This window comes from Armigeres subalbatus, chromosome 2, assembly GCF_024139115.2.
Source record: "Armigeres subalbatus isolate Guangzhou_Male chromosome 2, GZ_Asu_2, whole genome shotgun sequence".
In the NCBI taxonomy this organism is placed as follows: Eukaryota; Metazoa; Arthropoda; class Insecta; order Diptera; family Culicidae; genus Armigeres; species Armigeres subalbatus.
In genome coordinates, this window is record NC_085140.1 from 90,404,945 (window position 1) to 90,419,423 (window position 14,479).

The 14,479-nt window shown below is 44.6% G+C and overlaps 1 protein-coding gene across 1 annotated transcript; it reads left to right on the top strand.

Annotated features, from left to right (window-relative positions):
• The first annotated feature begins 4,622 nt into the window (after window positions 1–4,622).
• On the top strand, window positions 4,623–5,719 carry LOC134214696 (serine protease SP24D-like). Its single transcript, XM_062694015.1, has 2 exons — window positions 4,623–4,874; window positions 4,939–5,719. Exons 1-2 carry the CDS (start codon window positions 4,648–4,650, stop codon window positions 5,462–5,464), a joined length of 753 nt encoding a protein of 250 aa, XP_062549999.1. The 5' UTR covers window positions 4,623–4,647; the 3' UTR covers window positions 5,465–5,719.
• The last annotated feature ends 8,760 nt before the right edge of the window (window positions 5,720–14,479 follow it).

The following is a 14,479-nucleotide window of genomic DNA, read 5'->3' on the forward strand; positions in this document are numbered from 1 at the left end:
GTTATTCATGTGTTCGATGTATCTAAAGGGAATGTATCATCGTCGGTACAATATGAATTTGAAACTGGGATTCCAGAAACAGGATATTAAATTTTCAAATACAGTACCTCCCCTCTGTTCAAACATGTTTCAATTTTATTTGTGGGAATATTTGAACAAAAATAGCATAGAACGCAAACCTGTGCAATACCACCTGATTTCTTATTATTACATGATTTACGGATGTCCCTTCAGTTAGAAGTTACCGAATCTAAGCATATGCGGTATTTCGAAAAATTTCGTTTCAGGTGGTTCGAAACGAAATTCCGCGGAATTTCGCGGAATTCGAGCATGGCGAAATCTGATTTCTTCATTTCGTTTCGTTTCGTAAAATTACAAAAATTTCGCTAGAAAAAACCAGCTTCTAACGAAATTTAACGGAATTTCGCGGAATTTCGAAACAAATTTAAACTTAATCCATACTTTATATTATCAAAAATTTTGGCTGCGCCGCTGAACTAAACTACAAACTATTTTCAAAACTTTGATTATACATTTTTTTCTTATAACGCTCACTTCTTCTTCTTCAATGGTTCTACATCCCAACTGGAATTTGATCTGCTTTTCAACTTAGTATTCTATTAGTACTTCTTCAGTTATTAATTGAAAACTTTTCTATGTCCATTATTGCATGAGTAGGTATCCTGTTTTTTTCTTCCTAAGCAATGGAGGGGGAATCTGCTCAACAGACATCCTGGGTTGGACGTCCAGGGAGTGCGGGGTTTGGGACCATCAGCAAACGAGAGAGGCAGGACTACATCCCCGACCCGCTAAACCGTTTCCATTGCCGCCAAGCCGATCGTCCCTTCGGTACAACCAGAAAGTAATGCTTCAAGCCAGTGCACAACGCACCCTCGAGATTGGCTGCATATACTTGCAGCACCAAACATCGTAACTCACTTTTTTAGAAGAAGACCATGTTATCGTGCAAGCGCATTGTCGGCTTTCCAGGTGACCTTACCACGCCCTATGTCCTCGGAAAGGACGACTTCACACCTGCTTCCCTTTTCACGGCCTGGTATCAAGAAAGATGATGCCGCGTGCACCCCAAATTGACCTCTCTGCGATATGGCCAATTCGTCAACAGACAGAGGGACTTGCCGACGTGGTGTCTACGCCTGCCCCAGCCTTGACGAGGACCCCTTTCCGTCCTCGGGCTCGGAACCCGCCCGGTTGACCGACGCCGCGAAAGCGACGATACCATGTTGTTCTTCGCGCGGCCACTTGTTCGATAAAGCCCTTGGACCACCTCTTATTTGCGCCTGAACTAGCCATTCCTCGAGTCCACGCGCCACCTCCTGTGTAGCTTCGAGACGAATTGGACAATAGCCGATAAAACGGCGTTCCAGCCAACTTCATCTTTACACATCCTCCGGACTAGGTTGTCCATCTACCCTTAGTAGAACTGTCCCACGGACGCTGCCATTTGACCATTGAGGCCAACCAGACAGTCCTACGGATGCCTCTCGTGCCGCGCATTTATAAACACTCTATGTCTTCATCGATAACAATGTCAATAGGCATCATACCGGTGATGACGCAAAGTGCATCGTCCGACACGGTACGGTACGCGCTCGCAAATCTTAGGCACATGAGCCTATACGTACTTTTTAACTTCGTTCTGTAGCAGTTAATACGCAGGGCCGTGCCCCAAGCTGGCCCCCATACCTCAGTATGGACAGAGCGACACTAGCCAGAAGCTTGCGCTTGCTGGCATAAACCGTAGAGCTATTGGACATCATCCGGGACAATGCCACTATAGCTGTGGAGGCACGCTTGCAGGCGTAGTTAACGTGGCTACTGGCCCCAAGTGTTTGATGGAGCGTTCAGAGCTGACCGCGCAGTTGCCTGCCCTTATCACCGCTCGTTGCTCCGACTTTCGGTTGTTAACAACAACCACCTCAGTCTTGTGGTGAGCCAGTTCTAACTTCCTGGAACTCATCCACTCCTCTTGGTCTATATGCCTCGCATATTGGTCTATATGCCGATGGATCCCCCGGTGGTTTTTCCGCTTTTGGCAATAGGACCAAGCTCTGCCTTTTCCATGCTGCAGGGAAGACTCCCTCGTCCAGGAATCTCTGCATGACAAATCTGAACATCTCGGGAGCCTCAGCAATGGCCGCTTTGATGGCCAGGTTCGGAATACCATCCGGTCCTGGCGCCTTACCTACACTAAGGGACTGTGCAATCCCCGCAAGTTCCGCCACAGTTACTCTTCCCTCGTCGGCAGCTCCACAAAGTTAGACCAGGGACTTGGGTCATGACGTGGGAAAAGCCCCGCGATGATCCTCTCAGCATCTCTAGAGACCGCTCTGTAGGGGCCATCGCCCCACGTGTCTTGGCCATTACGACCCTATAGGCGTCACCCCATGGATTCGCGTTGGCACTTTGACACAGGCCCTCGAAGCGGCTCTAGCAGCCACGAACGCCACCCGTTGTTCAACATGCTCCTCTTCTGTGCGTGCTCGCTGCATCCGCCTCCGTGCCCGTAGGTAGGCGCGGCGCAGGTTCGCAATTGCTTGAGTCCACCAGTAAGCCGGTGACCTCCCATTCCTAGAGTGGACTTTCCTAGGCATGGTGGCATCGCATGCACGCGAGAGTACTGTTACCAGCTGCTCGCCGCTCAGACCGAGAGTATTGTGCTCGCGGCGGAGCGCTTTTTAAACACCTCGTTGTCGAAGTACGATGTCTTTCACATACGAGGGCATACGAGGGCCGTCCGCTGAATGCTGGTCGTATAGTAGATACTGTAGCAAATCGCCAGGTGGTCGCTGTGAGTGTAGCCATCATCTACCCTCCAGTTTGAACTACTCGTTTGACCAGAGCTCCAGAACGTAACGAATGTATCTTGTGTGGCAAGACATCCCGAGCAGAAGAAAATAACTTATTAATATCAAATATTGATAAGATATCAAAACATGATATGGACATGATTGATATAAGAGATAAAAGATCAGACGATAATATCAATATTTTGCACTGAAATATCATGAGAAGATCAAGTTATGCTATTTGTAATAAAGTGATCAATATCATGTGCCATTAGTTATTTGTTATCCATAGCATATCTTGATATTTAAATGATATTGCGGTACAAAATTTGATATTGTTGTCTGTTCTTTTATCTCTTATATCAATCAAGTCCATATTATCATGTTTTGCTATTCTGTTCATGGCTTCTGCCCGGGATCTTTGACCAGACCGAGAATCGAGCTCGCCATCTACGGATTGGCAATCCTACGCCTTTGCTCGCATAGCTATTTGAGATGCTTGCTACATAGCCCCGTTCTGAGTCGACAAATACGTATTTAGTTTTCTTCTATAAAGCATCCTCAGTATTTTGTTAGAAATATCTAACAGAAAACGAAAAGTATCTTTACCTATTCTATCCTATTTGTGTAAATGTAACCAGATATGAATCAGTTCACCATAACTTTGTCAAAGATGGAAAGTCGTGTCGTGGATTCCAAGGGCCCTTTTGAAGTCCGAAGCAAGTGAATAACTTTTTTTTTATCCAGAGTAGATTACACCCAGTTCTTTTCATACACGGTTGGTTTTTACTCGATTACGACCTTTAGCGTCAATGAAACTATGAGTTAATCCTATGAAAAAATTCACAAAAAATTAAAGAAAATTGAGGTGAAATTAGGTTTTTGACGAAATTTGAAACGAAAAATCAAACAATTTTTATATACTTCCTAATATAAAACTGAACTGATTGATCAGATTCGGGAGCACATGCTCCACGATGTATTGCTTTCAAAGCGGCACAAATGCTGGGGTATTGCCTTATTGGCAATGGTATATAAATGGAAATAAGGCGATTTATCACAAACGACTAATTCTCATATTATAACTCTATTTATCGCAAAACAGTTATTTGACTTTGAAAAGTGAAATCGAAATTCCGTACATAATATAAAACCAATTTAATAAAAATTCCGCGGAAAAAAAAAATAAAATTTCGTTTCGTTTCGAAAAATTTCGAATTAAATGGACCCTGATTTCGTATCGTTTCGAAGACTCGAAAGTAAATCTATATTTCGTTTCGTTTCATTTCGAATCAACATAGACATTTTAAAATTCGTTTCGTTTCGTTTCGTTAGGAAAAAGTGTGTTATCGCATACCCTTAACCGAATCTCCGCAACGAAGTAACATATTTACATCTCACATACAGAAGTCGAAAGGAATGTAAAGTAGGATTACAATCTGCTTTGGGAAACAGGTGTTTAGAGCATGATCACATTCCGTTATCGATTTCGTGTGTGAAGCGTCAAACAGTTGGTACATTTTAATGAACCATGCACATTATGCATTTTTCATCCAATTGTATCACTGATTATAGATGTACCTTTTCTTTTAAAAACTCACGATTATCATTGACGATAAAAACACCCGAAGACTCTTATTCATACATACAACAGATGCGTTGGAATGTGATTAACCTGCACTTAACAACCCTATTTCTGGCTGCATTTAATTCCACTTGAGACTTGACTATCAAACCACTCGAATAGTCCACTTAGAATACCTTTAAAAGTTTACCGAACAGCTTCGCTCATTAGTTAGTGTCACACAAAACATAGTGAGAACATCTGCACAAAACGATGCGAATTTTGGTCGTCTGTTTAGTGGCACTGACCATCGCCACAGCGCGGTCATCGGTGATCAGGCCTTCATCCGAGAAAATCGTCGGAGGTCAATTCGCCGAACGTCATCAGTTTCCCTATCAGATTGCGTTGTTCTTTCAAGGCCGTTTCCGATGCGGAGGATCCATCATAGATCGCAAGTGGGTCTTGACGGCCGCCCATTGCGTCTTGGATGGAACGACTTCGTAAGTTCCTTGATCAATGTGGTCTTAATTGATTGATGCTGATGTTCACATGCATTTTTCTTAGGCTTCCAGCAGCCGATATGACTGTGTACGCAGGATCTGCTAGCCTCGAAGAAGGAGGTCAGATGTTCAAAGTGTTGAAGGCCTTTCCACACGAAAAGTATGAAGACAGCAAAAACGACATAGCTTTGCTCTTGCTGAATGACGAATTCATATTTGATGACACCGTGCAAAAGATCGACATGTTCAGTGGAGAGCTACAGCACGGGGACGAGGTTGTTATCTCCGGTTACGGACGCACAGGAACGGAACTTCCCGCTTCTAATCAGTTGAAATTCAACACAATGCTCGTACAGGATGACGAAGTGTGTGAATTCCTGATGGCCAGCACGGGACCTGGATTGATTTGTTTGAACAACGAGGCCAATAACGGTGCCTGCATGGGCGACTCAGGCGGTCCGGCGGCGTTTGAAGGCCAACTGGTTGGAGTGGCCAACTTTGTGCTGAACGAATGCGGAACCGTCTACCCGGACGGATACGCCAAGGTTGCCTTCTACCGAGACTGGATCGATACCGTAATGAAGCAGTAAAGATACCGGAAGCGCAAATATAACGTTTATCTGTGTCTCTTTTATGGGGCTTCTCCCGTTGTCGGCAGCGCTTGAAAATAGCTGACAATAAAGTGTTAGTACGCTGCAACAAGTGGCGCGACTGTAATGAAATTCTAATTAAAATTATATACCGCCCTACTCCGAGATCCGGTTGCTGCTAAGAGAAACTGTCTTTTGATTGTTTCGGTGAATAGCTTTGTAATCAAAATGTTCTACACTTCTTGCAAAAACAAACCTGCCCTTTTGTTTGGCTTTATTCTAACCATTGTATCCAGCAATTGTAACTAATAGAAGGATTTTTTTTGTGTCTTTATTAGGGAGACTTTCAGCCCGAGGCTGGCTCGTCTCCTAGTAGAGGGATATTATTTATTTAAAAACTTAATTTCCCACACTAAAGTTCATCAGTGTGTGCGCATGCTGTGACGACTTAATTAGAATTGCCACTTGTCTTACGATTTGATGATTGAAGATAATGAGTGCATACTAGCTGTTTGAAAAAAATTATATATGTAAAAATGATTATGCATTGAACATTATCTGTCTAAAATCATGTCATCTTTGAATAAAACTGACACCGTTTCTCTGATACGACTACTCTTAGCCCTCAAAGAATCACCTCCAAGTCCCAGGGAGGGAATCGGTAAAACCCTTAGACTGCTAGTATGACCAACGGCTATCAACGAGGTGGGCTCAAAAAGCCTCTTTTGATCCTCAAGTCCCAGGACCGTAATGCGAGGATGGGTTGGGGGTTAGTTTGCTTGCAGGGTTTTAAAGAAGCTAGTGTCGGACAAAAGAGATCGCAATCACCACCGCGTAGATGTTTGCCGAGTTCACCGAGGACGAACCTAGCCGGTTGGAGAAAGTATGTGTCAGCGACGGCGGCATTATGGCTTCAGAGGCGGGCACGGAACTGGCAAAACGGTTGCGTGGATAGCGGCCAGTGTCCAGCGTAGCAATTGTTTTAGGCGTGTGCAGCCAATTTTACGGCGTGTCGGTTGGCGAAAAAGTGGGAATGACGGTACTGCTTACCGAGAATGGACTGTGTATGGCAATCACAAAAAAACAGCTTGGTGGCATGCCTTCTGATGCAATGGCACGAACAGACGTACGGTGGCCAAACTGCAAACGAGGATAGCCCGAAAAAGGAGAAATTCAGGCCATCGAAGACCACACCAGAGCGGTGTGGTGGCTTCGCTTTGATGGTGGCGGGGTGCTTTGCTTAGCTTAGCTTTGACAGACTACACATATCTATGGTTGCTACTACGTGATTGACCAGATTCAGTGAAATTGCACAAATAATCAACTGAATGATTTACTGGGATTGTTCAACCATTCTCAGTGTGCAAGTTTCAGTGACTCAAATGTTCAGATGATCAATAACGACGCCGGCCACGTCCTTGTAGTCAGTTAGGAAGAGGGAAGGAATGTTAGTACGTGGTTTTTGTTATTCGAAGACCATATTTATCTCTGCGATTCCACAAAAGCCACAGGATTATCGGTTAGTCGGTAGGCATCGTTGGATCTGGATTCACTCTGATAAGCAATACGACCGTGCCATGCTTTTTACACAATGATTTTAAATAATAATTATTAGGCCGCAGAAAGCAGAATCGCAATTGCGTTAGATCCAAGCGAGCCCAGATCACGAAATGATTAGATGGCCTTCTTGTGGGAAACTCTCACTTGTGGGGTTTGAGTAAAAAGCTTTTCGGAAGTTCGAATTTATTATGCGTAAGATTAATTTGGAGTTATTGGCTAGCAGTACTTGTTGATGACAAATGGTTGATGTTGTACTATACACGAAACTAAAAGTTGTATTGAATGTACGGACTTGAATTAGATTTGGATTGGATTTGTATTGGATTTAGATTGGATTTGGATTGGATTTGAATTTGAATTCGATTATTATTAAATTTGGATAGGATTTGGATTGGATTGGATTTTGATTGGATTTGGATTGGATTTGGATTGGATTTGGATTGGATTTGGATTGGATTTGGATTGGATTTGGATAGGATTTAGATTGGATTTGGATTGGATTCGGATTGGATTTGAATTAGATTTGGATTGGATTTGGATTGGATTTGGATTGGATTTGGATTGGATTTGGATTGGATTTGGATTGGATTTGGATTGGATTTGGATTTGGATTGGATTTGGATTGGATTTGGATTGGATTTGGATTGGTTTGGATTGGTTTGGTTGGTTTAGATTGGTTTGGATTGGTTTGGTTTAAATTCGATTATTATTAAATTTGGATAGGATTTGGATTGGATTGGTTTGATTGGTTTGAATTGGTTTGGATTGGTTGGATTGGTTTGGATTGGTTTGGATTGGTTTGGTTGGTTTGGATTGGTTTGGATTGGTTTGGATTGGTTTGGATTGGTTTGGTTGGATTGGTTTGGTTGGTTTGGATTGGTTTGGATTGGTTTGGATTGGTTTGGATTGGTTTGGATTGGTTTGGATTGGTTTGGATTGGTTTGGATTGGTTTGGATTGGTTTGGATTGGGTTTGGATTGGTTTGGATTGGTTTGGTTGGTTTGGATTGGTTTGGATTGGTTTGGATTGGTTTGGATTGGTTTGGATTGGTTTGGTTGGTTTGGATTGGTTTGGATTGGTTTGGTTGGATTTGGATTGGTTTGGATTGGTTTGGTTGGTTTGGATTGGTTTGGATTGGTTTGGATTGGTTTGGATTGGTTTGGATTGGTTTGGATTGGTTTGGATTGGTTTGGATTGGATTTGGATTGGTTTGGATTGGTTTGGATTGGTTTGGATTGGTTTGGATTGGTTTGGATTGGTTTGATTGGTTTGGTTGGTTTGGATTGGTTTGGATTGGTTTGGATTGGTTTGGATTGGTTTGGATTGGTTTGGATTGGTTTGGTTGGTTTGGATTGGTTTGGATTGGTTTGGATTGGTTTGGATTGGTTTGGATTGGTTTGGATTGGTTTGGATTGGTTTGGATTGGTTTGGATTGGTTTGGTTGGTTTGGATTGGTTTGGATTGGTTTGGATTGGTTTGGATTGGTTTGGATTGGTTTGGATTGGTTTGGTTGGTTTGGATTGGTTTGGATTGGTTTGGTTGGTTTGGATTGGTTTGGATTGGTTTGGATTGGTTTGGATTGGTTTGGTTGGTTTGGATTGGTTTGGATTGGTTTGGATTGGTTTGGTTGGTTTGGTTGGTTTGGATTGGTTTGGATTGGTTTGGATTGGTTTGGATTGGTTTGGATTGGTTTGGATTGGTTTGGATTGGTTTGGATTGGTTTGGATTGGTTTGGATTGGATTTGGATTGGTTTGGATTGGTTTGGTTGGTTTGGATTGGTTTGGATTGGTTTGGTTGGTTTGGATTGGTTTGGATTGGTTTGGATTGGTTGGTTTGGATTGGTTTGGATTGGTTTGGATTGGTTTGGATTGGTTTGGATTGGTTTGGATTGGTTTGGATTGGTTTGGTTGGTTTGGATTGGTTTGGATTGGTTTGGATTGGTTTGGATTGGTTTGGATTGGTTTGGATTGGTTTGGATTGGTTTGGATTGGTTTGGATTGGTTTGGATTGGTTTGGATTGGTTTGGTTGGTTTGGATTGGTTTGGATTGGTTTGGATTGGTTTGGATTGGTTTGGATTGGTTTGGTTGGTTTGGATTGGATTTGGATTGGATTTGGATTGGATTTGGATTGGATTTGGATTGGATTTGGATTGGATTTGGATTGGATTTGGATTGGATTTGGATTGGATTTGGATTGGATTTGGATTTGAATTGGATTTGGATTGGATTTGAATTGATTTTGGAATGGATCGGATTTAGATTGGATTTGAATTAGAAAAGAGGCTTCCGAGACTCTTGAAATGAGGCTTCCGAGCCTCTTGAAAGGAGGCTTCCGAGCCTCTTGAAAGGAGGCTTCCGAGCCTCTTGAAAGAGCTTCAGGCCTCTTGAAAGGAGGCTTCGAGGCCTCTTGAAAGGAGGCTTCGAGCCTCTTGAAGGGCTTCCAGGCCTCTTGAAAGGAGCTTCAGAGCCTCTTGAAGGAGGCTTCCAGGCCTCTTGAAGGAGGCTTCCAGGCCTCTTGAAGGAGGCTGAGCCTCTTGAAAGGAGGCTTCCAGGCCTCTTGAAGGAGGCTTCTGAGGCCTCTTGAAAGGAGGCTTCTGAGGCCTCTTGAAAGGAGGCTCTGAGCCTCTTGAAAGGAGGCTTCCAGGCCTCTTGAAGGAGGCTGGAGGCCTCTTGAAAGGAGGCTTCTGAGCCTCTTGAAAGGAGGCTTCCAGGCCTCTTGAAAGGAGGCTTCCAGGCCTCTTGAAGGAGGCTTCAGGCCTCTTGAAGGAGGCTTCCAGGCCTCTTGAAAGGAGGCTTCCGAGCCTCTTGAAGGAGGCTTCCAGGCCTCTTGAAGGAGGCTTCCAGGCCTCTTGAAGGAGGCTGAGCCTCTTGAAGGAGGCTTCCAGGCCTCTTGAAAGGAGGCTTCCAGGCCTCTTGAAAGGAGGCTTCTGAGCCTCTTGAAGGAGCTTCCGTACCTCTTGAAGGCTTGAGGCTTCCGAGCATCTTGAAGGAGGCTTCCAGGCCTCTTGAAGGGAGGCTTCCTGAGGCCTCTTGAAAGGAGGCTTCCAGGCCTCTTGAAGGAGGCTTGAGGCCTCTTGAAAGGAGGCTTCCAGGCCTCTTGAAGGAGGCCTGAGCCTCTTGAAAGGAGGCTTCCAGGCCTCTTGAAGGAGGCTTCCTGAGCCTCTTGAAGGAGGCTTCCGAGGCCTCTTGAAAGGAGGCTTCGAGCCTCTTGAAGGAGGCTTCAGGCCTCTTGAAGGGAGGCTTCCAGGCCTCTTGAAGGAGGCTGAGCCTCTTGAAAGGAGGCTTTCAGGCCTCTTGAAGGAGGCTTTCAGGCCTCTTGAAGGAGGCTTTCGAGGCCTCTTGAAGGAGGCTTCCAGGCCTCTTGAAAGGAGGCTTCCAGGCCTCTTGAAAGGAGGCTTCGAGGCCTCTTGAAGGAGGCTTCCGGAGCCTCTTGAAAGGAGGCCTGAGCCTCTTGAAAGGAGGCTTCTGAGCCTCTTGAAAGGAGGCTTCGAGGCCTCTTGAAGGAGGCTTCCAGGCCTCTTGAAGGAGGCTTGAGCCTCTTGAAAGGAGGCTTCCAGGCCTCTTGAAGGAGGCTTCCAGGCCTCTTGAAAGGAGGCTTCTGAGCCTCTTGAAAGGAGGCTTCCGAGCCTCTTGAAGGAGGCTTCCAGGGCCTCTTGAAAGGAGGCTGGAGCCTCTTGAAGGAGGCTTCCAGGCCTCTTGAAGGAGGCTTCTGAGCCTCTTGAAAGGAGGCTTCCAGGCCTCTTGAAGGAGGCTTCCCGGGCCTCTTGAAGGAGGCTTCAGGCCTCTTGAAGGAGGCTTCCAGGCCTCTTGAAGGAGGCTTCCAGGCCTCTTGAAGGGCTTCCAGGCCTCTTGAAAGGAGGCTTCCAGGCCTCTTGAAGGAGGCTTGGGCCTCTTGAAGGAGGCTTGAGGCCTCTTGAAGGAGGCTTCCAGAGCCTCTTGAAGGAGGCTTCCAGGCCTCTTGAAGGAGGCTTCTGAGGCCTCTTGAAAGGAGGCTTCCGAGGCCTCTTGAAAGGAGGCTTTGAGCCTCTTGAAAGGAGGCTTCCGAGCCTCTTGAAAGGAGAGGCTTCCTGAGCCTCTTGAAAGGAGGCTTCTGAGCCTCTTGAAGGAGGCTTCCAGGCCTCTTGAAAGGAGGCTTCCAGGCCTCTTGAAGGAGGCTTCTGAGGCCTCTTGAAGGAGGCTTCTGAGCCTCTTGAAAGGAGGCTTCCAGGCCTCTTGAAGGAGGCTTCCGGGCCTCTTGAAGGAGGCTTTGGGCCTCTTGAAAGGAGGCTTTTGAGGCCTCTTGAAGGAGGCTTGAGGCCTCTTGAAGGAGGCTTTCGAGCCTCTTGAAGGAGGCTTTCGAGGCCTCTTGAAAGGAGGCTGAGCCTCTTGAAAGGAGGCTTTCGGAGCCTCTTGAAAGGAGGCTTCCAGGCCTCTTGAAAGGAGGCTGGGCCTCTTGAAGGAGGCTTCCGGGCCTCTTGAAAGGAGGCTGAGGCCTCTTGAAAGGAGGCTTCCAGAGCCTCTTGAAAGGAGGCTGAGGCCTCTTGAAAGGAGGCTTCCGAGCCTCTTGAAAAGGCCTGAGGCCTCTTGAAGGGAGGCTTCTAGGCCTCTTGTATGGAGGCTTCTAGGCCTCTTGAAAGGAGGCTTCCGAGCCGCTTGAAAGGAGGCTTCCGAGCCTCTTGAAAGGAGGCTTCCGAGCCTCTTGAAAGGAGGCTTCCGAGCCTCTTGAGGCTTCCGAGCCTCTTGAAAGGAGGCTTCCGAGCCTCTTGAAAGGAGGCTTCCGAGCCTCTTGAAAGGAGGCTTCCGAGCCTCTTGAAAGGAGGCTTCCGAGCCTAGTGAGTGATTTGACTATGCGTCCAATTTGGGAATCTCAGGCTCACTCAGTAGCCGCTAAATTGCGAAAAGGCCGACGGAGGTCCTTCGTAGCTCTGTTGATTAAAGTAGTAAGTTAAAGTTGGTTTAAGTCTATCGTACTGAGGGTCGTGAGTTGGAGTCCCATCGAAGGGAAAGTGGTTACCTCCAATACATTTTTCAAATCAAAATCTTACACATAATATACATATTCACATCTGAGTTTTCATAACATTGTAAATTAATGTAAAAGTCGGGTGGTTTAATACCCGGAACATATGCAGCTAACTTTGATTGAACTGATATTTCCGTAATTTAACATTTCAATAGCTCACTAGCAAAACTAACCCGGAAGGAAACCTTTACATCGTGCCATGTAACCTTTATGCAGACGATGTCCTTGAGCATTCCCCGCTTTCTGATACTCATAGCCAATTCCCAGCTTCTTCAAGAGATGAACATCTCGACTCCTCACGGAATCCAAGTTTCAAAGTGCTCACGCTTTCGGGGGCACATTACACGATACAGAAGCAACGCACAATCGTCATTTTTATTATTTCACGCATGCTGCGACGCAGCAAAGCTAAATCAACAATGTGCGCCGCCTCCGTATCGAGTGGTGTGCCCCCGAAAACACGAGCACTTTGAAACTTGGATTCCGTGAGGAATGTCCTTAAGTCATACAACTGGTATGCTGTAAGCCTTAATATTGACAAGAAAAATTATTGGGCGTCATCGAGGTAACTCAATGATTTTCCAGGACGCTTTCTTTGTATTTGCTGCGTTTGTATTCGATATGATTAGATTATATTTAACACTGTACTAAAATAATGCAAAATTGTTAAATGTCAATAGATTGATTTACATATTAGGATCTTCCGAGATCGCATATATTCCAAAATTTTATACAGTTTCTGTTAGGTTCTTATGCAGAACTGTATTAAAATCTGCCGTCCGCTGGTTGGGTCACAAACAACTAGTCTCTGGAAGGTAATCAAATTGGAAACCCCTCTCTTCAAGGGGATCGTTCTTGCCAGACTTAATTACCCCATCGCGTTGCATCGTAATGCTTGGGAAGCCGCGTGGGAAGCCAATAAAATAAAAATCCCACTCTTATTAAAAGTCAACAAACAAGTCTACCAGCTGCTGCTCGCCGAGTTTGTATGCGCGCGTGTATGTGTGTTTTGACGCGATTCGCATAAATTGCTGTCTTGTGCGCTTCCGCCGAACTTCCGTCCCATCGTGCCGGAAAATCCTCCAACCTGCGCCACGCGACTTCGACTTCGTCTCAGGCCGCCCGCCGCCATATCGACACAGTCGGTCTGTTCACAACATGGCCATAAAGCTGGCAAAGTCAATTTCCACAGAGCCATCAACTCGCACGACAAGCGTAAACCAGTCAACCATTCATATTCATCGCTCGCTAAGTTTAAATTTTCCCTATGTGGTCGTTTTCCTCGAACCTTCGTATCTCATGAATTTATTTTCTTTAAAAGACATCAAACATTCCCGGCTCATTATATCATTAGGTGTTCCTTCGGGTTTATTTGTTGTTTTACAGTGGAAAATATCAAAGTTATTCATTCCGATGTGGTTCTAAAGTACTTTTACTGTTGGCAGTACTTTACTCGTTGCTACGATTTAAAATGATTTCAGATTCTTCTGAATAATTCAGATATGTATTATTATTTATTGAAGCGAATGCCAAATAACTTGAGTAAAATGTGTTTTATTTCATAAATTAACGAAAATTTATGTAGCAATTTGATGTTCTCTACATGACCATTTCATATTACATCTCTATACATTATTAAAATAAACTTAAATTCTGAATAAGAAAATAACGAAGCAAAACAAAATGAGGTTCGGTATAGTCTGGAGTCTATGTTTAGCGGTGTGATATGACATCATTGAAGAAAGTGAACAAGAAGTTCCAACCAGCGGATGCTGATGCTGTTGATAAGCAGCCAAAAAGGACGGGTGATGGCTTTTGAATTCGTTACGTCTTTGGGTGGAGGAATCAAGCTCGAATGCGGTGTTGTTACTTCATACGACGAAATGTTTTCAAATGAAGCGATTCGGAATGGATTTTCTCTTTGATGTTGTTGATAGAGATCTGTGCTGTCTGTCATTCAGGTCAGAAAGGATGGAAGGCAACGATGAGGATGCTGCTTATCGAAGATGTGCTGAAATAGGGTGCGAATTATCTTTCGAAAGAAAGAAAAACCTGACAGTTAGTTCCCTGTTGAAGCAACTGCACGTGCCACGAAGATCTCTCGAAAGGCCCAAAACCATACACAGATAAAAATATGTTGTGATTTTGAATGTATTTTCATGCACATATTTGGAGCATGCAAATAAACGTAACATTCAATCGATCTCACTATTCTTTTAAATCGAAATAAATGTAAACGGTGCTTGCTTGTAAAATTCAATCAAATTTTATTGAATTTCGAATGCTAATTCGTTTGATGAGATAAGCTGCAATTTTACACGTCGTTGAATTTTCAAAATTATTTGCTGTGTAGGACGCCATGGTAAGCTCACATTAACACCCACCAGTTTTCCAATACTTTTAGAAAGTTCGCGATGCATAAAATAATAATGGGTCAGATACCTATGAAACA